This window comes from Gobio gobio (assembly GCF_949357685.1).
Source record: "Gobio gobio genome assembly, chromosome: 23".
Classification (NCBI taxonomy): Eukaryota; Metazoa; Chordata; class Actinopteri; order Cypriniformes; family Gobionidae; genus Gobio; species Gobio gobio.
The window spans coordinates 24,450,716-24,474,289 of NC_137119.1; the positions used below are offsets into that span (position 1 = coordinate 24,450,716).

General features: G+C 43.5%; 1 protein-coding gene across 5 annotated transcripts in view; it reads right to left on the reverse strand.

Annotated features, from left to right (window-relative positions):
* Positions 1 to 23,574, reverse strand: part of arfgef1 (ADP-ribosylation factor guanine nucleotide-exchange factor 1 (brefeldin A-inhibited)) — a 97,150-nt gene that overhangs the window by 31,781 nt on the left and 41,795 nt on the right. For 4 of the 5 annotated variants that reach the window (XM_079806584.1, XM_079806582.1, XM_079806585.1 and 1 more), the window contains exons 6-14: positions 19,273 to 19,540; positions 18,111 to 18,227; positions 17,562 to 17,752; positions 14,995 to 15,128; positions 6,779 to 7,013; positions 6,248 to 6,347; positions 6,022 to 6,161; positions 5,450 to 5,558; positions 3,110 to 3,311 (exon numbers count right to left, since the gene is read on the reverse strand). In XM_079806584.1, coding sequence (XP_079662710.1) covers positions 3,110 to 3,311; positions 5,450 to 5,558; positions 6,022 to 6,161; positions 6,248 to 6,347; positions 6,779 to 7,013; positions 14,995 to 15,128; positions 17,562 to 17,752; positions 18,111 to 18,227; positions 19,273 to 19,540 — 1,496 coding nt within the window. Of the gene's footprint in view, positions 1 to 3,109; positions 3,312 to 5,449; positions 5,559 to 6,021; positions 6,162 to 6,247; positions 6,348 to 6,778; positions 7,014 to 14,994; positions 15,129 to 17,561; positions 17,753 to 18,110; positions 18,228 to 19,272; positions 19,541 to 23,420; positions 23,469 to 23,574 lie in introns of those variants that run through there. The other variant, XM_079806586.1, reaches the window with a different exon arrangement.

The window sequence follows — 23,574 nt, forward strand, 5'->3', positions numbered from 1 at the left end:
AAATGGTAGTTGCACTTTAACAGTTTCCTGAGAAGGAAATGCAGAGTTGTAGGTGCTACACACTTTGATCAATTTTATTCTTTTGTTTCTGAATACCAAATAGCTGTTATTGAAGTCTAAATGCGGGCAGTTATGTTTAAATTGAAGGTGTTATCATCCATCTGACAAGTGAAAGTTGCAAAAGTTCAGAACGAGCCATTTTCACTGTATCTTTTTTCACTGGGGGAAAAAAGTCCAAAAGATACAGTAGAATTTCATAGTAGACTTTTTATCTCAAAAGATCAAGTGAAATTGGATTCCTCAGGAATCCATATGAACCCTTTTAGATTGCTCTGTTTGTTTGAGCCCAACATTTCAACTACTGGCTCAACTGTTCGAGGCGGGACTACCCGTTTGTCTGGTAGATGGGGAAGTGTTTTTATGAAAACTATTTGTAAGCAATTATTTTTATTAATTCCAATTGGTTCTGATAGTGCTACAAAACTTATACACTTAACCTTTAAAGGGTTAGTTCACCCAAAAATGAAAATTCTGTCATTAATTACTAACCCTTATGTCGTTCGACACCCGTAAGACCTCCGTTCATCTTCGGAACACAAATGAAGATATTTTAGTTGAAATCCGATGGCTCAGAAAGGCCTCCATTGGCACAATGCACTGTACACTCTCAAGACCCATAAAAGGTACTAAAGACGTCTCACTACAGTGGTTCTACAATAAATGTATGAAGTGACAAGAATATTTTTTGTGCGCAAAAAACGCCTAAATAACGACTTATTTAGTGATGACTGATTTCAAAACACAGCATCATGAAGCTTTGAAGCGTTATGAATCAGGGAGTCGAATCATGATTCGGATCGAGTGTCAAACCGACAAACTGCTGAAATCACGTGACTTTGGCAATCCAAACTGCTGAATCGACTCACTGATTTATAACGCTTCGAAGCTTCATGATGCCGTGTTTTCAAATCGGTAATCACTAAAGTCGTTATTTAGGGGGTTTTTTGCGCACAGAAACTATTCTCGTCGCTTCATAAAATTATTGTAGAACTACTGTAGTGAGATGGACTTTAGTAGCTTTTATGGGTCTTGAGAGTGTACAGTGCATTGTGCCAATGGAGGCCTTTCTGAGCCATCGGATTTCAACTAAAATATCTTCATTTGTGTTCCGAAGATGAACGGAGGTCTTACAGGTGTCGAACAACATGAGGGTAAGTAATTAATGACAGAATTTTCATTTTTGGGTGAACTAACCCTTTAAGATATCTAAACTTGCACTTGGAGGGCCGACATCCTGAAGAGATTAGTTCACCTGCCAGTAAGTTTCTAGTATGCCTGAAGACCTTAAAGGTATAGTTCACCCAAAAACGAAAATTGTCATCACTTATACTACGGGGCTGTTGAATGTTTAAAATCTGATTGGTTGATGAATGTGTTCAGGGCGTGTTCACAGTTGACATCTTTTTTGAAGCTGCCAGTGTCTATTTTACATTATAATCCTATGGAGTAAACCGTGTTTTCAAAAAAATTGAGTGCTTTTTTAAAACGCCAACGTCTTTTTCTGCAGCTCAGAGTGTCTTTTTAAGTTGAAAAATTGTAAACTTTTCTGGTGCGCCTTTTTGAAAGCTGACCAATGACAAGCGAGTAGCAAGACCTGAATGGTTTCCATAACAAGAAAAAAAGAGAAGGTGCCGGTATATCAACAAATTGTGCTAGTGTCGGAACAATGATTTGTAGCAGGTCTTCAAAATGACTTTTGTTAAGTCTAAAATATGCTGCAAACTGCACATCATCCAACCGGAGCTCCTGGACTAAATTAAGCACCATACTGTTTTCTTCCCCGTATAATGTCGTGCACCCACAAACATCGTTGTGAACCGATATTCTCCTCCCCGTTAACTAACGTTACAGTTGCATATCACTCAACCAAATGATTTCAAATGTCTGTCTATACAGCCTACAACAGCAAAAGAACCAAAACCCAAAACAACACTGACCAAGCAAATAAATATAGTAAACAATAGGATAAAAACAACTAATTATTTCCATGTTTTTTTACCACAAAATTACGTTTTATTATGTACTCTCTGCTCTCCAACTCAAACACGTAAACATACAGTACGGACACACACACTCGCACAGAAACGTGTTGTCAGTGCGGCTCTAATGATTTTAAGAGTAAAATAGTTTAGCAACTTAAAAGCTACATGACATTTGTCACTAGCGAGGTAATTAAGGCATCGTTCTTACAGTTTCGTACTAGTAGACGCTGCTGCCGAAAACTGTTGAAAGAGACGTAGAAACTGAGGTAATCCACATACACTCTCTCTCTCTAATAACTCACTGCATTAATAACCGCATTAGTCTGCTATCAGTGGCTCAAGCCTCCATTACTAGCTCTAAAATTATGTTTTGGAATTAGCAACAGAGGCTTGGGTTTAGATGTGTAAGAAATTAGTCCTGCACACAAAAGCGTTTTAAGGACAAAATGTCTTGAAATAAACCATCTGAACAATGTTTTGAGGTGTGATAACCGTAGTACAAGCAGAATAATTGACTCTGGGCTGTTGAATTATTGAAAAATAATGCACACCCAATGCACAATTATTTTCCTAATATTTCAACAGCCTATCATCAATTGTTCCTTTCTTACTTACCCTCACGTTGTTCCAAACCTGCGCGAGTTTCTTTCTTCGGTTGAACAAAGATATTTTAAAGAATGTTTGTAATCAAACAGTTGACAGTAGCCATTGACTTCCATAGTAGGAAAAAATACTATGGAAGTCAATGACTACCGTCAACTGTCTGGCTACAAACATTCTTTAAAATAATTGATTTTGTGATCAACAGAACAAAGAAACTCATACAGGTTTGCAACAACATGAGCGTGAGTAAATGATGACAACATTTTCATTTTTGGGTGAACTATCACTTTAATCAGCTGGTTAAGGCATGTTTAATTGGGGTTGGGGCAGGACTGGACATAGATAGGTATAAGATAGGTAAACTAAGCAATTTCCATACAAATATCTATTGATAGTAATTTTGTCAACAGCATGTATAGTGCAGAGATTGATTTCATGTTTTTGATTCCAACGTAATGGCTTACAGGTCAATGCCTTGCTCTATGATCTCCTTCTGTTGTTTGAGGACCTCAAACTGCTCAGGGTTGTCCGTCCCGGACATCTGCGTGCTGTAGCTCCCGATGCCTGACGAGGCGGTGGAGTCCAATGAGTTTATGCTGCCGTAGCGGTTAATCGTTTCTGGATGCTTCGAATCATTGGTTTCCTGCTCTAAAGGCTTTTCTTGGCCTGATCGAGAGAGAAGAGGAATGACATTCAGATGCAATTTCAGAGAAAGCAAAAAAAAGATGAGCCGTTTTGTGAAACACCATGAGCCCCTGCAGCCTAGGGACTAGAGACAGCATGATTCATTGGAGTCCTGGTTGGCTGAAATGCATGTTGGTGTATCAAGTCTTTTCTCTGGCTCAGCTCACTATACGAGTTTCCCAACACAACACTTCTCTAATAAAGTCTTTGGCCTCGGCTGACTCGTATCACAAAAACAGCAAGATGGGGACTGGAGAAAGAGCAGCGTGACCTGAATACACAAAGTAGCAGATCTGAAGTTGGTGCACGCAAGACAAACATGCGGTTTGGGTACGTGGAGGCCAGGGTTGCAGTTTGCAGGGTCTTATTACACACTGGAAACACTGTAAAAGATTTAGCGGGTAGCTATCGCTGTAACATGAGCTGTCGGGTCACTTCCTCATTTCTCATAGTTTTCTCTCTCTAAGAGATCAGAGGAGCCGGTAGCAGCTGGGAAATACTTACCCGTTCGTCTTAAGCTTCAAACAAAACATAATTTACTTGTTTGATATACAACAGCTAATACAGCCACAAGACAAAGAAACTATTAAGAGACCACTATCTAGTTTACGCAACAATAGCTACTGCAATCAATTCTAATGTCACTACAAACGGCCGTTACCTGCTCTCCCTTTTGATGTGCGTCCGTTAAGAGAAAAGAACAAAGATTGATTGGCCAGCATGACGAGAGTACAAGAACCTGAAAGTCTTGATTAGTTAGAGTTACCCAGATAAGTATGCTAAAAATCTGACTGGCCGATTAGGACATACGGCCATATAAGATTAGCAATTTGGTCAAGATGAAAGGTTAAAGCCGTTTCTTACAAAGATTTGCCATTGTAAACATTGTTTCCACTAAAATAATATGGATACTATATTTATTAAACAAAAAAAAAATAATGGTTACCACTATCATACAATAAACAAACACATTTTATATTTTATGTGGTTCTGACAATTTGTTAGCCCAAATCTAGGTGGTTCCAATACTGTTTTTGGATGGTTTCTAGGGCGTTGCTAGGTGGTTGGTAAGATGTTCTGAGTTGTTGTTAGTGCATTACTATGTGGTTCCAAGAGTGTTTTGGGTGCTTTCTAGGGCATTGCTAGGTGGTTGCTAAGATGTTCTGAGTAGTTGTTGGGCATTGCTGTGCAGTTCCAAAAGTGTTTTGGGTGTTGCCAGGTTGTTGCTAAGGCATATTGAGTGGTTGTTAACACATTGTTATGTGGTTCCAAGAGGTTTGTTTTTGTGTCGTTTCTAGGGCGTTGCTAAGGTGTTCTGGGTGGTGTCTAGGGCATTGCTAGGTGGTTGCTAAGGCGTATTGAGAGGTTGTTAGCGCATTGCTGTGTGGTTCCAATAGTTTTTTTAGTTTCTAGGGCGTTGCTAAGTAGTTACTAAGGTGTTCTGAGTGGTTCCAATGGTGTGTTTGGATTTTCAGTGGTCAATTTGTCATTTAAAAGTAAGTAAGACTCTCTGGTTTCAGATTGGCTAATATCTGAAAACCTAAGGTGGGCTTGAGGCTACAGAGAATTTTTTTTATTTTAGTCCATCAGAGCCTCTCCTCCTGAAAGCCAATAAAGCCAAGCTTGATTAGACCTAAATGCCCTACACTCAGAAGAGGTAGGGTCTTTAGCCAGGCACATGTTCCCAGCTCATACAAGAAAGCTCTGCTTTGCAGTGTTCAGGGAGCCTGCAGCCTGCCTCCCTGATGTCAGGGATTGCCTCGGTGAGGAATAACAGCCTCAAGCCTGTTTGATTAAGATGAAAGGCCTGCGTAGCCATCACGGCGAATAGCATTTCCTGCCTCTCTTTGAGGCACAGGACTCCTAGTGCGCTGTCCTCAAAAGCAACTGTTTATCCATTTGGTTCTGCACAAGAAAGAAAACTCTGGAAAGCAGCATAAATGCACTCTGAGGAGACTCATTTAGAAGAGCCAGGGCCGTAACCTGGAATATGTAATGCAACCGCTTGGATCCAAAGCATATCAGGATATAGAGGGGCTAAGCAAGGTTCTGCAGGTATTATACTGGTTTAGGAGATAGTATTGATGTTTTGTTCCACAGAGGCTAAAGGTTTGCCTTACCGAGACTTGTCTGGGAATTGGGGTTGACATATTGGTCTTTGCTCCACTCCACCATACACTTGAGAATGGACACCAGACACTCCAGTCCTTTCTTCCTTAGAGTCAGCTCCTGAGGGACAACATGAGCTAGGATCACTAATACTATTATAAAAGAACAGTTCTTGTAATTTAGCCATTCCAAGTCAGCATTATTATTTTTCTTTTGTGAGAAAAAAAGTATTTTGAACAGGGACTATTAAACTTCTAAAATCATAAAAGTAGTCCATGTGAGATTTCTGTGCCTTTTTTTTCCAAGTTTTATAAAGCTGTATTTTAGTTTATTAACAAATAGGAACACATTTTTAATATTTCTAAATATTTAGATGTGCAAATATAAGGTTAATATTTTTGTGTTTTTATCTTTAATGTTTTTTAAAAGTCCAAGCAAAAATACAGTAAAATGGTGAAACATTATTACAATTTTGTATGGGAAAGAACACTTCAAATGTTGTTAAAATTTTGTGAGCTCATGAACTAAATGAGGGTGAGTGAAGTGAAGATGTTATGGGTAATGAACCAACCCGTGTGTTTACCTGAAGTGGGTTTGTACCCAGTTCATGGCCTCCTCTGCCTTGTGCAATCTTTGAGAGGTCATTCACCAGCCTCTCGAAAATATTAGCAGCATTCAGGTCACAATCATAATTAACATAGATATCTACCACACTCTGGGCATCTGGGAGGGAAGAAATGGCATAAATAAGTCATTGAAAAATCTCTCTAATATCTTTGAAAGTGAGATTTTAAAAAAGCCTTTCATACCTGCACATATTCTGGTGAGGGTCTGAATGACCATCCACTTGTGGTCATATGAGCTTGTGGACGTTTCCAGAATATAAAGAAAAATCTCTTTGAAAAACACCTGAGGAGAATTTTTTTTTAAATTGGTCATAAATTTGGTTTTCACTTAAAAAGCTAAAATATTCATAACTAAGTCAGTAACTGATCAAGTTGCTCAATAGTCTTGACAACACCATCTAAGTGAGAAATATTACTACAAAACACCGTAAACAACAAATCCCAACACACTCGTCTGGAATGAGGCACACACGCACACGCACACGCGCACGCGCACACGCACACGCGCACACACGCACACACGCACACACGCACACACGCACACACGCACACACACACACACACACACACACACACACAGGCAGAATTACAAGCTTTCATCCTAAACCCAAGCTCAAATAAATCCACACTGTCAGCTAGACACTCCACAGACTGACGCCATCAGGGCAAGATGCACAAACACATTACAATTCGGGGGGAACTGAGTTCAGGCACCTCAATTTGCATCTTGAGATGTGTCTTGAAGTTGGACAGGAGGGTGAGGAAGATGGACAGTGACAGCTCGAACACTTCGGGGACGGAGGAGACACCGTTTTTAGACAGCGCTACGCACAGGTACTGCTTGATGGCGTTGATGAACATCTCGTTGGTTTTGAAGATGGGCCCAGCGTTCTGCAGGATGGACAGGAGGAGCTGCAGCGAGAGGACCTTGGACCGCAGCTCGTGGGATCTGCAGGAAGTGAATTAAAAAAATGTCTGATGCATTCATTCTTCATTCCATGTCAAATACTTGTGCCAAGGGCAAAGACAAATCTTAATTTGTTGCTTTCATCAAAGACACCATTAAAAATAAATTTTTATTGACTGTTCTAAATACTTAAAATTTCTTATTGCCCAAAGAATGTCATGTATTAAGAAAACAATAAAATAATTCTAAATTAATACATGTTTTGCTGCAGACATTAGTTGTAAAATAACTCCAAAAGTATTCAATCATAAATATATTGTAGATTATTGTTCAAGAGAAAAGAATAATGCTGCAACTACAGATGTGTTGTTATTGTTAACTAAAACTATTAGAAATGGTTCTCTTACGAGAGGTTCTCTCGTATTGCGTAAGTTCCTTACGCTACGGGAAAGTATTCTTTCTTCGAGATTTCTGAAAAACCCAAAATTATCCTTAATTTTGTAACATTGTCAACGCAGTGCGGCAGCCTGGCAGACCATAGCAGGCTATTCCAGCGTGCTATTGGCTGCTCTGCTGGCAACTGCAGCAGCCTATCGGTGAGCCCGCGTGACGTGGCGACCAATGAGGGCGCTTCGCGCCCACCTGGCTTCATTTGCCTACAGGTGGGGCGTGGCCACGTGTATATAAGCAGGGCTCACGGGCTGCATATTCGATTTTCTTTTCTTCAGCGAAGCCCTTCGCATCGCTGGATCTGGAACCCGCCGCCGTGACCGCGCAGACAAGCAAGCAGAGGACAGCGCCTGAGGAAGCCGGCAGCATCGCGCCACCTTCAGCCTTCCGTGCCTGCTCTGCTATCCGGCAGCCCCATATCCTTTTACGCTCAAAGTGTTGTCGCCGCTGCGTCACACTTTTCACAAAAAGAGCCGAGCGTTGATACAAATGTCTCGTTCCACCTGCGGCTCGTGTCACGCGCAGCTCAGCTCCGGGGACCGCCATGTGATCTGCGCTCTCTGCCTGGGCCGTGATCACGCCGCCGCCGCACTCCACGCTGGCGGATGCCAAGAGTGCGAAGAACTGACGATGTCGACCCTGCGGGCTCGACTCGTCCTGTTCGAAGATGATATCCCTCCAGTCCCTGCCACGCCGCGCAAGAAGAAGCGCCGCTCGCAGCGGACTCCGGAGCTCGCAGAGAGAAGCTCGCCGGAACCTTTCCCGCCCGCTTCACTCTCGCCTTCCCCGCCCCCACCCCAGGCCGCCATTTCTGTTGCCGCCTCCGGGGATGAGGCGGATGCGGCCGCGGAACGCGCCGACAGCTGCTCCCTCATGGCTTCCGACAGCGAGGACTGGTCTTCCGCGTCCTCTTCAGTCCGGGGCTCCGGACGCTCTCGAGCGGGTGAGGACGCCGAACTCTTGCGCCTTCTCACCCGGGCTGTCGAGCAGCTAGGCCTCGAATGGGCCCCGCCCAAGGTGGCAGCGCCGAACCGACTTGACTGATGCTTCCTAAACAGTCGCCGCCGTGCGCCCACCTCCAGGACTGCACCCTTTTTGCCGGAGCTTCACGAGGAGCTCGCAAAGTCCTGGAATGCGCCATTCTCCGCGAGGGTCTCGTCTCAGGCTTCTTCGACGCTCTCACAAGTTGACGGCGCGGCCGAGAAAGGCTACAACGCTATCCCTCCGGTGGAAGAGGCGGTCGCAGCGCACCTTTGCCCGCCTTCTGGTTGGCGCTCAAAGGCTGCCCTCCCGTCTAAGGCCTGCAGAGTGACGTCATCGCTGATCGGCCGCGCTTTCGCTGCCTCCGGTCAAGCTGCGTCCGCTCTGCACTCTATGGCCGTGCTGCAAATCCTCCAAGCTAATCTCCTCCGCGACATGGACGAGAAATGCTGTGACGCTGAGTTAATCACGGATTTGCGAAGCGCGACGGATCTCTCCCTTCGCGCCACCAAGACCGCAGCACAGGCCCTCGGACGCTCTATGGCCTCCCTCACGGTAGCTGAGCGCCACCTCTGGCTCACGCTCGCGGACATGCGAGAAACAGAGCGCGCGGCCTTCCTAAACGCCCCGCTCTCTCCGTCTGGGCTTTTCGGACCAGCGGTCAAGGGGATCGTCGACCGTTTCTCCGAAGTGCAGAAAACGACGCAGGCCATGAACCTTTTCCTGCCTCGACGCCCCGGCGCTAGCAATAGCTCCGCTGCTCGCCGTCCTCGTGACCAGCCAGCAACGAGCTCCGCGCAGCGCCCAGCGCGGCCCCCTTCGTCTCAGAGAAGACCGAGCGGCCGCCCCAGATCGCGCTCTTCCAGCCGTGGTAAGCCGCCTCCACCTCGGGGCCCCCGGCCTAGGATCACGCTGAAGCCCGAGCCTCCAAAGTCCTCCTAGCAAGAGGCGAGAAACGACGGTTAAGTCCCGCCGCGGCCGGACCACCGTCAAAACTCTTTTTCCTGTCAGCCCCCACCACTGTGGCTGCTGCAGATGGATTTCACGCAGCCAACGAGCCGGCAAAAATGCCTTCTCGCCTGTCAATAACCGCCGTTTTTACGGCGAACCAGAGAAATCACAAAAGTTGCATTATTTCTGGTCGCACGGCTCGCGCCGTATGTGTTTCAAATGCAGTAAATGTGCCCACTTTTCTGTGTTCACCCCTGCACACAAGCACTATAAACCCTGTGTCCCCCACTCACATAAAGCGGCCACCGGCCGCTCGAGTGCTAGAGTTAGGTCACGTGTCCGCTTGTTTGCGTCCACGACTAACCACCACACGCGCTGTCACACAGCCACTCTTAACCGGTCATGTTCCACGCGTAAGAGTTGTGCCCGCTCAAACGCGCTCACACATTTTCGCGAACATTATGCCTCAGGCGCCACGCGCCACGCCACACACCATTTATTTTCCGCCCAGGGTGGCCGGAGCGATGAGTGTAGGGCCGCACACAAGCCACTCCCCGCTCGAAGCGGCAGAGATGCAGTGTGTAGGGCGGCCAGCCATCGCGAGCGATCGGCTGGCCCACAGCACAGAGAGCGCGCGCACTGCGCCCGCCCCTCCTATACGGGCCGTCAAACCCGCGAAGCGCGGCGTTTCGAGCCCGGAGGCCGTTCTATCCCGTGTGGCGCACGCGAGAGCGTGGGAAGCCATTCCAGGTGTATCAGAATGGGTGCTGAAAACAGTGAAGCACGGCTACACTCTGCAGTTCGCTCGCCGCCCTCCGCGCTTCTGTGCGCGTACAGAGACGAGAGTGAGCGAGGAAGTAGCACATCTACTTCGAGCAGAAATAGCCACGCTGCTGTGCAAAGGGGCTATAGAACCGGTTCCCCACTCTATGAGCGAGTCAGGCTTTTACAGCCGGTATTTTCTCGTGCCAAAAAGGGATGGGTCGCTCAGACCGATTCTGGATCTGAGGCGTCTGAACAAAGCTCTTATGAAAAGATCGTTCAAGATGCTCACGACCAAGCAGATCCTCGCGCATATTCGCCCGAGAGACTGGCTAATCTCCCTAGATTTGAAAGATGCATATTTTCAAATCAAGATAACGCCGCGTCACAGGCCATTCTTACGATTCGCCTTCGACGGCCAGGCTTATCAATACACCGTCCTTCCGTTCGGCCTGTCACTAGCACCCCGTACATTTACGAAGTGCATGGACGCGGCCCTCGCTCCTCTGAGAAATCGAGGGATGCGAGTATTGAACTATCTGGACGATTGGCTCATCCTGGCGCAGTCGGAGGCCGAGCTCCTCGCCCACAGGGCAATGCTGCTCAGCCATCTGGACAGCCTAGGGCTCACGGTCAATTGGACCAAGAGCTCATTAGTGCCCACGCAATCAACCTCATTTCTGGGTTTGAATCTGGACACTGTGGCAATGTCAGCCCGCCTGTCACCCCATCGCGCGCGCCAAGTTCGGCGCATGGCTGCGTACTTTCGGCCAGGCAAAATCGCACCTCTCAAGCTGTTTCAGAGGATGCTGGGACGTATGGCCTCAGCTGCAGCTGTGCTCCAGCTGGGCTTAATGCGCATGTGCCCGCTGCAATGCTGGTTAAACGCCCGAGTGCCTCACAGGGCCTGGGCGTCCGGTGGCTTCAGGATCAGAGTGACTCAGGGCTGCGTGTCAGCCCTAGAGCCCTGGTTAGTAGCCGACTGGTACCAGAGGGGAGTGACGATGGGAGCCATCTCACACCGCAAGGTCATCTCGACGGACGCCTCCACCACGGGTTGGGGCGCCGTTTTCGAGGGCAGATCAGCCTCGGGCCTTTGGTCGAGCGAGGAAAAACTCCTACACATAAACTGTTTGGAGATGATAGCGGTAGAGAACGCGCTCAAGCAGTTTCTCCCGCTTATACGAGGACACCATGTGTTAGTCCGGTCGGACAACACCACAGTGGTGTCCTACGTGAACCGGCAGGGCGGTGTCAGGTCCAGAGGTCTGGGCAATCTGACAGAACGCCTGCTCGTGTGGGCACACAGCTCGCTGCGCTCGTTGAGAGCTGCGCACGTGCCGGGCCACCTCAATGTGGGCCCGGACAAGCTGTCCAGGGGCCTCATTCTCCCAGGAGAATGGTCCCTGCACCCCCAGACAGTCCAGCTGGTATGGCGCCTGTTCGGCAGAGCGGAGCTCGACCTCTTTGCAACAAAAGAGAACGCCCGCTGCCCGACGTTTCTGTCCAAAAGCGAGGATGCGCTGTCCCAAACTTGGCCCAGCCTCCCGCTGTATGCTTTCCCGCCGATCTCCCTATTGCCCCAGGTCATAGCGAAAATCAGGGAAACGCGCCGTCCGGTGCTCCTTATAGCACCGCGCTGGGAGAACCAGATTTGGTACCCAGAGCTGGTGAAGCTGTCGCACTCACCCCCCTGGCCAGTTCCGCTGAGAGCAGACCTTCTCTCTCAAGCAGGAGGCTCAGTTTGGCATCCCCATCCAGAGCGATGGTCTCTGCATGTATGGGTGACCAACGGATACCCGTTGACCTGCCCGAAGGGGTTATGAACACGATTTCACACTCTAGAGCCCCCTCGACGAGGCGGTTATATAGTTCTAAGTGGTCGGTGTTCACTGAGTGGTGTGTTTCCAAGGGATTGGACCCACAGCAATGTGGGGTCCAGCGGGTGCTCTCCTTCCTCCAAGAGCTTTTGGAATTGGGCAGGTCCCCTTCCACGCTCAAAGTGTATGTGGCGGCTATAGCAGCGTACGCTCAGACGACGCTAGGTAGCACGCTAGGAAGGAACGAGCTCATCGTCCGTTTCCTCAGAGGAGCCAGACGGATGAATCCCCCGCGGCCCCCGTCGGTTCCTATATGGGATCTGGCCTTGGTCCTAGAGGCCCTGAAGGCTCATCCCTTTGAACCGCTCGAGACTGTGGAACCAAGGTTCCTTTCGCTGAAAACCACGTTTCTGATAGCTCTGGCTTCAGTGAAACGCGTGGGGGATCTACACGCGCTCTCAGTGAGCCCGACGTGTATGGAGTTCGGTCCTAATGACTCTAAGGTCATTCTCAGACCGAGGCATGGTTATGTCCCCAAAGCGATCGGCACTCCCTTCAGGGCGCAGATTATCTCCCTCTCGGCTCTGCCAGCATCCGATGAGGGGGACGGTGGCAATTTCCTCTGCCCTGTCAGGGCATTGAGGGTTTATGTCACACGCTCCGCCGCCTTCAGGCGTTCTGAGCAGCTATTTGTTTCGTTTGGTGGGCGCACTAAAGGTCTCGCCTCCTCGAAACAGACCCTGTCCAGGTGGATAGTGGACGCGATTGCAACTGCATACGCTTCCAAACACCTGCAGTGCCCGCTAGGTGTCAGAGCACACTCCACCAGAGGCATGGCCTCTTCGTGGGCTTGGGCCAGAGGGATTTCCATCCACGATATCTGTATGGCGGCAGGCTGGGCCTCCCCGTCTACGTTCGTGAGATTTTACAATCTGGAAGTTCCTGCCTTACAGGCGAAAGTGTTATCAGTTCAATAGGGCCGTTGGTTCTGCCCAGTGATTCTGCGCAGACATAGCTCACATACTGGTAGTAAGTTCGGTACTAGGCTCATGTGAATTTGAAGGAGACCGGCGGTGCCGTTCCCTCATTTACGAGACGAGCTGTTGTGAGTTTGAAGGTGACCGGCGGTGCCGTTACCTCACTCATATAACAAGATATTGTGAATTTGAAGGCGACCGGCGTTGCCGCTCCCTCATTCATGAGACAAGGTGTGGTGAATTTGAAGGAGACCGGCAGGTGCCGTTCCCTCATTCATGGGACAGGGTGTTGTAACCACCCGTCGTAAACCACCCGTCAGTTCGAATGAAGTGTCTGTATATGTGGTGGCCCGTTTTTTCTTTACCGGCCACCCTGCCCGAGCAGTGTTATGGTCCCCGGTTCCCTGGGATACATATGCTGTATGCGAGGCGCGCACGGCGTTGACAATATGTTCCCGTAGCGTAAGGAACTTACGCAATACGAGAGAACCTCTCGTAAGAGAACGATACTCGGTTACTTAACGTAACCTCGGTTCTCTCTAGAAGAGGGAACGAGTATTGCGTTCCTTGCCGTGCGCCCCGCTGGCTTTTACGCTTCAGAACTAAGAAAACCGAATATGCAGCCCGTGAGCCCTGCTTATATACACGTGGCCACGCCCCACCTGTAGGCAAATGAAGCCAGGTGGGCGCGAAGCGCCCTCATTGGTCGCCACGTCACGCGGGCTCACCGATAGGCTGCTGCAGTTGCCAGCAGAGCAGCCAATAGCACGCTGGAATAGCCTGCTATGGTCTGCCAGGCTGCCGCACTGCGTTGACAATGTTACAAAATTAAGGATAATTTTGGGTTTTTCAGAAATCTCGAAGAAAGAATACTTTCCCGTAGCGTAAGGAACTTACGCAATACTCGTTCCCTCTTCTAGAGAGAACCGAGGTTACGTTAAGTAACCGAGTATCGTTTTCGGGAAATAGAAATAAACCTGAAATAAAACATAAATATTAGATGAAAAACATTTAGAAATGTTGCTTTGGCTACTAATTGTAATACGTTTGAATTGAAGTACTAAAATGACTAAAACTAAAAAATGTATTAAAGCTATATAGAAATATAAAAATTAAAACTAATAAAAGTGACAAAAGAACACAAGAAAATTACTAAAACTAAAAATATAAAAATAAAAGCCAATTAAAAATATGAACACACACTGTAATAGTATAATACTAAAACAACACTGGACTTTGGATTTCCACTAATTACAGAAACAAAAAATATACAGATTTATTCAAATATAATTTTTTTAGGAATTTAATTATTAAATAAAACATTAATAATATTTCAGGAAATCTCAAAACGATACAGCAACAGAATCCAATTGCACTCTACAGTATTAGCTACCAAAACTATGCTACATCAAGCTATATAATAATGACAATCTAAAGCTACATTTTCTGAATTAAATTGTGAAGTGGTGTCTCTACAAAACTCTGTCAATTCTATTGTGTTCTGGGTGGTTGTCAGGGCATTGCTAAGGTGCTGTAGGCAGTTGTCATGTGCTTAAAAAAAAAATCAATGGGACTTTAAGCCCCTTTTATTGTCCTCTAGTCAAAAACTGTCCTGATCATAAAGTATACACAGTAATAATAGTGACGCTTGCCTCAGTATGCACCAATAAATAAAGTCCAAGTCCTGCCCTGAGGTAAATCAAAAGGAGTCAACAGGTCTCATCCCATTTGACAAAGAGTGATCAATAGCACTGAAACAAGCTTCCTGCCTCACTGCCTCTGAAGACACACCAGGATGAATGGCTCCCTTTTCTCTTCAACTGATGGGGAGGAACATCGCTCTTGCCCTCTGACAGCCCTATTCACCTGTTAAAGGACAATAGCTGATGCCACCAACACTCTTGCTCTAAAATGTCTCCGACCAATTACAGATCTAAGGTTAGAATATAAAAAGAGACCACAAAACCACAACTCAATTGAACCCTGACTGGAGATGTCATTTTTTGGAACAACATTTGGCATAACAAACAAACAATTCCATTTGTATACAGTCAGATGTTTTATTTAGAAAGACAGGCTTACTTTGGATCAGGGGGACCGTCTGAAAGAGGCTTCATGGAGAGCTTGCAGAGTGAACGGAACACCAAGAATGCATCCTTCTGGAGAATGTGGGAAAACTTTGCACCTGGTGCTGGACCAGTGGTAGCTCCTGATTCCTGTGGGAGAAATGCTCATGTTAGCCTCTTAAGACAATCATATTTAACTGCCGGAAAAATTAATCATCATCTATATAGCACATAACCGTTAAAAATGCAACAGACCATTAAACTGGTATTACAGTCTATTAAGTATATACAATATGGCAGTTAAAAAATACACTAATATCTTTGCGTTTAATAACAGACTTTCTGCAGAGTTTTCAAAACCAAATTTTGCAGACTCAAAAGACCTACACAAATAAAATGAATACCGCATGTCTATATATAGCAAAACCAAAATAACCAAAATTCAACTGCAAAACAGAGTAACTGCAAGTTTAAGATACTTAATAATACATGTTTTATTCAACATATACATATGTACTGAAATTGGTTTATTTACTTGTATATCAATACAGACAAATTAGAGGTCAATCGATATTTGATTCTGCTGATACGATAGCGAGAGGTAATAAAATGATTATCGTGCCTATACTAGTAAAATCCATATATTATATACACTATATTGCCAAAAGTATTGGGACACCCCTCCACATCATTGAATTGAGGTGTTCCATTCACTTCCATGGCCACAGGTTTATAAAATCAAGCACCTAGACATGCAGATGCTTCTACAAACATTTGTGAAAAAATGCGTCGCTCTCAGGAGCTCAGTGAATTCAAGCGTGGTACTGTGATAGGTTCCCACCTGTGCAGTAAGTTCATTCGTGAAATTTACTCACTAATAAATATTCCACAGTCAACTGTTAGTGGTATTATAACAAAGTGTAAGCAATTGGGAACAACAGCAACTTAGCCACAAAGTGGTAAGCACGTAAAATCAAAGAGCGGGATCAGCACATGCTGAGGCACACAGTGCACAGATGTAACCAACTTTCGGCAGAGTGGCCTCCAACTTTGTGTGGCCTTCAGATTAGCTCAAGAACAGTGCGTAATGGAATGGGTTTCCATGGCCGAGCAGCTGCATCCAAGCCTTACAGCACCAAGTGGAATGCAAAGTGTCGGATGCAGTGGTGTAAAGCACACCGCCACTGGACTCTAGAGCAGTGGAGGCGTGTTCTCTGGAGTGACCAATCATGCTTCTCTATCTGGCAGTCGATGGACGAGTCTGGGTTTGGCGGTTGCCAGGAGAACGGTACTTGCCTGAATGCATTGTGCCAAGTGTAAAGTTTAATGGAGGGGGGATTATGGTGTGAGGTTGTCTTTCAGGGGTTGGGCCTGGCCCCTTAGTTCCAGTGAAAGGAACTCTTAATGCTTCAGCATACCAAGACATTTTGGACAATTTCATGCTCCCAACTTTGTGGGAAGAGTTTGGGGATGGCCCCTTTCTGTTCCAACACGACTGCGCACCAGTGCACAAAGCAAGGTCCATAAAGACAAGGATGAGCGAGTTTGGTGTGGAGGAACTTGACTGGCCAGCACAGAGTCCTGATAGAACACCTTTGGGATGAATTAGAGCAGAGACTGCGAGCCAGGCCTTCTCGTCCAACATCAGTGCCTGACCTCACAAATGCACTTCTAGTAGAATGGTCAAAAAATCCCATAAACACACTCCTAAACCTTGTGGAAAGCCTTCCCAGAAAAGCTGGAGCTGTTATAGCTGCAAAGGGTGGGCCAACTCCATATTAAACCCTACAGATTAAGAATGGGATGTCAAAGTTCATGTGCATGTAAAGGCAGGCATCCCAAAACTTTTGGCAATATACTGTAATATACGTTAAATAATGTTCTAAGTCTTTCTTTCCTGTGATGAGGCAGCCCCGAGAGAAGATACAAGAGTTTATGTTGAATAAATGTTTGTGTAAGCAAATAATAATAATATCCAGATTTGATGTATAGTGTGGGACTTTTAATTATAAGCAAACCCGAAACACACCAGGGGCCAGTTGCATAAACATAGCCATTATGTAAAGACTGTGCCTTAAGAACTAGTATGACCAACTAACAGTTAGTTAGGGGTAATTAGTCTTACTGTTCTGCGTCAAATTAGACCAATCTATGTTTTTATGTAACTGGCTTAGAAAAAAAAAAAATATATATATATATATTTTTCTGTTCATACATTTTTATGCAACTTTCCTTCACAAGTGTCTATGCTTTACTACTTCCAACTGCTCATTCAAAAAAATGAGGAAGGACTGCATTTTTTACAAAACATTTCACAATAAGCAGTTTGTTAATATAACACAACACTTGACATAATTATTAGGTTATTATAGAGGGTATCATGGTTTATGATTTTATGTTATAATGATATGATTTTATCGTTGCAAACAAACTCTAGAATAAAGTTTTGAAGAATTCAACTGTTAAATCAATGTAGTTACAGTTCTGGATACACAATCCAGTCAGAAACAATTACGTAAACTAGCTGCAAAGCAAGATCATTTTCTATTTTATACCTTTCATGGGAGAAGTGGAAATCGGTACCTGAGTGTCATTGGAGGAGACAGACAGTCTGTCGTCGGGCAGGGACGGCGTGAAGCTCGCAGAAATGGGTGTGCCAGGGATGCCGTTGGCGTGAACATTTTCATTGTCGCTGCCCAACCCTCCCTCCTCTTCCAAAGAGTTTGGAATGCTCTCAGCTGGTTCAGCTTCACTCTCACGGCTTTCCTTAACTTCTGAACATGGTAAAACAGACTTCAGGCTGGGTCCAATGGGATGGTTAAAAGTGTATCACTACTCAAATCAAACAGCCTCTAGCCTAGCTATCCAACAACATAAGATTTGCTTCCCTCAAGGACAGTTCACCCATAAAATAAACATGCTCCATGTTTTCTCTTGTTGTGAGAGTTCATTCTTTCATTCATCATGCACTCCTGTCTCACGTATCATTGTAGAGCACTTGGTTTATGTTTTCATTGGTCAGGCGTACATGTGTTGATTCATGTTCTATGTTGCATGTTTCAAGTTTATCATCGGTATAAATGTATACACACATATAAATATATATATATATATATGAAGAATGCAACTCGCCTCCCGCTACTGTGTTTACGACTTCTTGCAATATGCTCTGTACAATCTCCTGTGCCTTCTCTTCATAGTTCTGCCTTTCTTCTTCCGCGGTGACTTCCGTGCCATGCTCTGCCGCATCTAAAAGACAGAAGAGTACAGTTAAGCTTCTAATTCTGTCTAGTCAGACGTTCATTATGCGATAGGAGGACTTTCCCTCCAAGCACACTGTGTATTCACAATAAATCCATGTTTTCAGTTTCCCAATATAACTTTAATAAGTGCTATTAAGAGGGAACTCCATACTGCTTGTAACTGGGTGATCTTCTGACGGAAAGCAGTGCATTTAAAATTACGTAAGACTGAGAGACACTGACACAGTTTTCCAATAGTGTCACATCATTTTTGATGTCAAGCCTGAATACACGATTAACTCATAATGACTAGGAATCAGAGATGCTTGTGTGTGTCTAGCAGTGTTGAGAGGAGGGGAGAGACCAACTAAAAATAGTAATGATGCTAAATTAAAGGGATAGTTCACACAAAAATGAAAGCCTTTGGTTAATCTTTGAAGCACATTTTTTAATGATTTTTAATGAAACCTGAGAGTTTTCCCACCCTCCATTTAAAGCCCAGGTAAAGCTTAGAAGATCCAAAATAGTCATAAAGGAGTCGTAAAATCAAATCCATATGAATTGACTGGTTTAATCCGAGTCTTGTGAAGAGATACAACCACTTTACATGACGAACAGATTTAAATTAGGCTTTAATTCACATTTTAAATATAACTTAATTTGTGCTTCGAAGAATAACCATAGTCTTTTGGGTTTCAATGTTATGAGGGTATGAGTGAGGACAGAATTTTCATTTTTAAATGAACTATGCCTTTAACGCCACATCATTTTCATGGCAAGAACAAAGTGGAATCAATAAATAAACACAAAAATATAGTTCAAAAGAGAATAAACAAATCTTCAAACAGAAAATTAAAATCTATGTAAGGCTTTTAAAAAGTATTTTGGTAAAAATTGTGTTTTAAACCCTACCTTTTAGTCACATTTATAATCACTCTCATAGAATATTCCACTGGTGTCTAGAGTCATTTAGAGAAATTAGCATAATAATTTACATAAACATAAACCGTAAAGATAAATTAATCTCTGCATGTTTGCATGCTTCTCTTTACTTTGCGCAGCTGCAGTGGCCTGGTCTGCCTCGGTCTGTTCATTCTCCGCAGGGCAGAATTCGGTGCCGTTCTCTGGCTCGGGACTCTCGTACGGTGGGGATCCCTGTTCAACCTTGCTGCCCTGATGTCCTGGTCCACCATTGGCCTCGGCGGGGAGGCTTTTGCCAGGGGTGTCAGTGTGCGGCTGTCCAGGAGACTCTGGTTCTTGCTGGCTGACAGGAGAATGCTGCCTGTGCCTCTCCCGCTCCATCTGCTTGGCTTCCTGCAGCTGGAACACACACACAAGGTCAAGTCATTTTAAACATGTATCAGGGAGTTTATAGACTCATGTTCCCTCCTGGGAGGCCGGGAACCCAAAGCCACGCTGATGTACATCCATTTCTCTGAACAGGGGGCAAATAATTGTGTTTAGGAATACAGGTTGTTCCCATCATTAAAAAACAAAAAAACACAAGACCAGGATCTTTATAGCATCTTACTGTACGTGAAGACAATGTCTGTGTTCATAGAGACAGATGGTGGTTTGATTACATGCACCTGGAATGACAATCTGAACTACGCACACATGCTTACATTGGCGTTTCAAAATAAGATAAGTGTAAAAAGAAAATTCTGTCATCATTTACACACCCTCACGTAGTTTTAAACCGGTATGACTTCCTTTTGTGGAACAAAAAAAAAATCAGCCATCAGTGACGCAAGCATGCCACATTATGCAATCCAAAACTGATGATTTTACCTTAGGACAAAATAAATAATTTAGTCTGTCTCAGAAGACAAATATCATTAATAAAAATGTAAATAAATAGAATTGCCCAGGGTGCAAATAGTCCATGTACAACAACTGAATTCGAATGGAGCTGGTAGATAATACAACTTCAGACCAACTGACTAAGATATTATTTTTCATACTGGACATGTCTAGAGTACAGATATCAATAAGGCTGGATCATTACCAATATTTTGGCTTTGGTGCAATACCACCCTGCGTTACCTTGGTGTTGATGGTTAATCAATACCTTAGGTCTTAGCAACACATAAAATGTAACTAGAGCTGTTAAGAGATTTATTAATTCAATTTAAATAAATAAATTACATTTTGGCACTATACCAGCCTCTAATATATAGTAAAATAAAAAAATTGTGTACCAATATCTTGGTTTAGCAAGATAGCAAGGGCTTAGCAACTCATAAAATTAAACTAGACTTTTAAAATATTTTTTAATTCAACTGAAAGAATATGCAAATAAATAAACAAACAAATAAATGCATGTAAATCATTTGCAGTTTACATAATTGAATGTATTATAGATTATAGATATAATACATAAAAAGTACGGTAATACAAATAATAAATAAATCTAAATATATAGTAATTAAATTCTGCATTATAAAGAGTGCAGATACTTTTGTTAAACATACCACATGGATTTGTCTAATAAATAAATGACAGAATATATTTCAGTTTTTAACTTTTATGTACCGATATACCATGGAACCCTAGTTAGTAAGCAGACTGTTGAGTACTGCATCCATCCATAAACCCAGAAGGACCTTTTATTGCAAGATGCCTATTAATAAAATATGAGGGACAAAGATGTCCCTTCTCCAAAGCTTTCAGTTGAATTCAGGTGGTCTGATATGGTCTGGTCTGTGTTGGCAAAACAAACACATCTTCAATATTGTATAGCTGATTAGTTATGCATGATGTGTCTGGCTGTGTCACAATGTGTCACGCTCTGTCCAAACTGCTAACAGTGTGACAGTGTGTTTTGCTTGTGCCAAAACCGCAAGCCTCACTTTTAAAGAGGCATCTTTTGATCAGCGCAGCGACCGTGAAACATCTAAACTGCACCCCACTGTCCTCATCCACATGCAGCCATCTAAACCACAAAGATAGAGACAGATCGCGTTTGCTCCTGGTCTCAACATCCATCTCGGATGATCTAATCACAAATGACAGACCTAAATACGCTCGTAAACAAGGTCTAAAACGTTTTTTGATCCCATCACGAAAACATGTCCTCATCCTCGACAACAATCATGTGACACACCCTCTTTTTAATACAATTTAAAGGAATAGTTGACCCAAAATGTGAAAATTGTCATAATTTACTCACCCTCGAGTTATTCCAAACCTGTATGAATTTCTTTGTTCTACTGAACACCGAAGAAGATATTTTTAAGAATGTCGCTAATCTAACAGTTGATGGACCCCATTGACTTCCATAGTATTTAGTTTAGTTCCCCATATTCTTCACAATATCTTCTTTTATGTTCAGTAGAAGAAAGAAATTCATACAGATTTGGAACAACTTGAGGATGATTAAATGATGACAATTTTCTTTTTTGGGGCAACTATTCCTTTAACCCTCTACTAAAATAATTGTGTACCAATCAAAAAACATCATGTTTATAGCAAGATTAAAGGGATAGTTCACCCAAAAATGAAAGTTCTGTCATCATTTACTCACCCTCATGATGTTCCAAACCTGTATACATTTCTTTGTTCTGCTGAACACAAAGGAAGATATTTGGAAGAATGTTTGTAACAAAGCAGATAGAGCAACCATTGACTACCATTGTATTTTTTTCCCTACTATGGTAGTCAATGGTTGCTCTATCTGCTTGGTTACAAACATTCTTCCAAATATCGTTCTTTGTGTTCAGCAGAACAAAGAAATGTATACAGGTTTGGAACAACTTGAGGGTGAGTAAATGATGAGAGAATTTACATTTTCGGGTGAACTAACCCTTTAAGTGCGTTTTGGAAAAAACTGTGTTTTATTTCCTCCATACATACCTCCATACATTTTTTCCCCTCCATTCTTCCCTTCTTGATATTCAATATTCACAATATATCAGCAATGATTTTGTAGCCGTATGTAAAATTAAGCACCATTGTTAATATCACGTTTAATGCGCTTTTTATTTGGTCACCAAGTTTCCTAAACACTAAAAAGATTCTGTACAATTCTCCAATGAGAATTATCATTTATGTATTAAAATAAAAATTCTTTACATAAATATTTTAGTTACAAATTTCAATAATTGAAAATAATTTTATATTTTAGTCAAACACTGAAAAAAAAGTGGTAAAAACCTTATTTCGACTAGATTTGAATTCAACATTTGGAACCTACAACAAACGTTTGGTTCCTCTGTTCCACTTGAATCCATTTCAGAGCTTACATTTTCAAGATATACACTTCCTTTTAAAAGTTTGGGAATAAATTAACACTTACATTCAGCAAGGACGCATTACATTTGATCAAAAGTGGCAGCAAAGATACTTATGTTACAAAAGATTTCTATTTCAAATAAATTCATCAAAGGATTTTACACAAGAACATTTTCACAATATTCAGCAACACAACTGTTTTCAAAATTGATAATAATAAGAAAAGTTTATTGAGCAAGTCAGCATATTAGAATGATTTCTGAAGGATCACGTGACACTGAAGACTGAAGTAATGGATGCTGAAAATACAGCTTTGCCATTATAGAAATGCATTTAATATACAATAGAAAACAGCTATTTTAAATTGTAATAATATTTCACAATTTTACAGTTTTTACTGTATTTTTTATCAAATAAATGCAGCCTTGGAGAACATAAAATACTTTTTTTTTTTTAAATCTCAATGATCCCAAACTTTTAAATAGTAGTGTATGCTGAATATTGCCAAAAAGACTAAACAACATCTCAAAAACGTCAAGAAAAGCAACCCAGTCCTAAAGATCAACATATGTCGTCATGAATTAGAGACTCTGTCCTCGAAACCCAAACGCGTTCACAAAAGACGAATATTAATACCAGGTGTCAACAGCTGTCTTCACTGACCACTTGTGAACAAATCATCCGAGACGGATGTTACTACCAGGTGTAAACGGGGCCTAACATATGAGAGAAAGCTCTTACACAACACATAAACATGGTAAGACAGGTGAAAGGAACTCATTTGTCATGGAGGGGACGACAGCAGGCAAAAAACGCAATGAAGCCAAGGCAAGCAGACTGGAGCTAGACGTCTGAGAGAGATCGGAGAGAGAAACAGAGTGCGAGAGTGACGGATGGAGCTGATGTACACAAACCAGAAAAATACTTCAGATCAAGCAAATTTCAAGGCAGTCCTGTCACTCTTTACCTGACGATCTCGCTTTCTTGATGCCAAAGACCAACTGATCTTGTGATTTGTAAGCTATATTTTGAGGGGGGGAGGAGGAGGAGGAGAGGCATCAACCAAAAAGAAAGAAGAGATGTTAGATCAGGATGTCATTTCCCCATATTACCACAGGAGA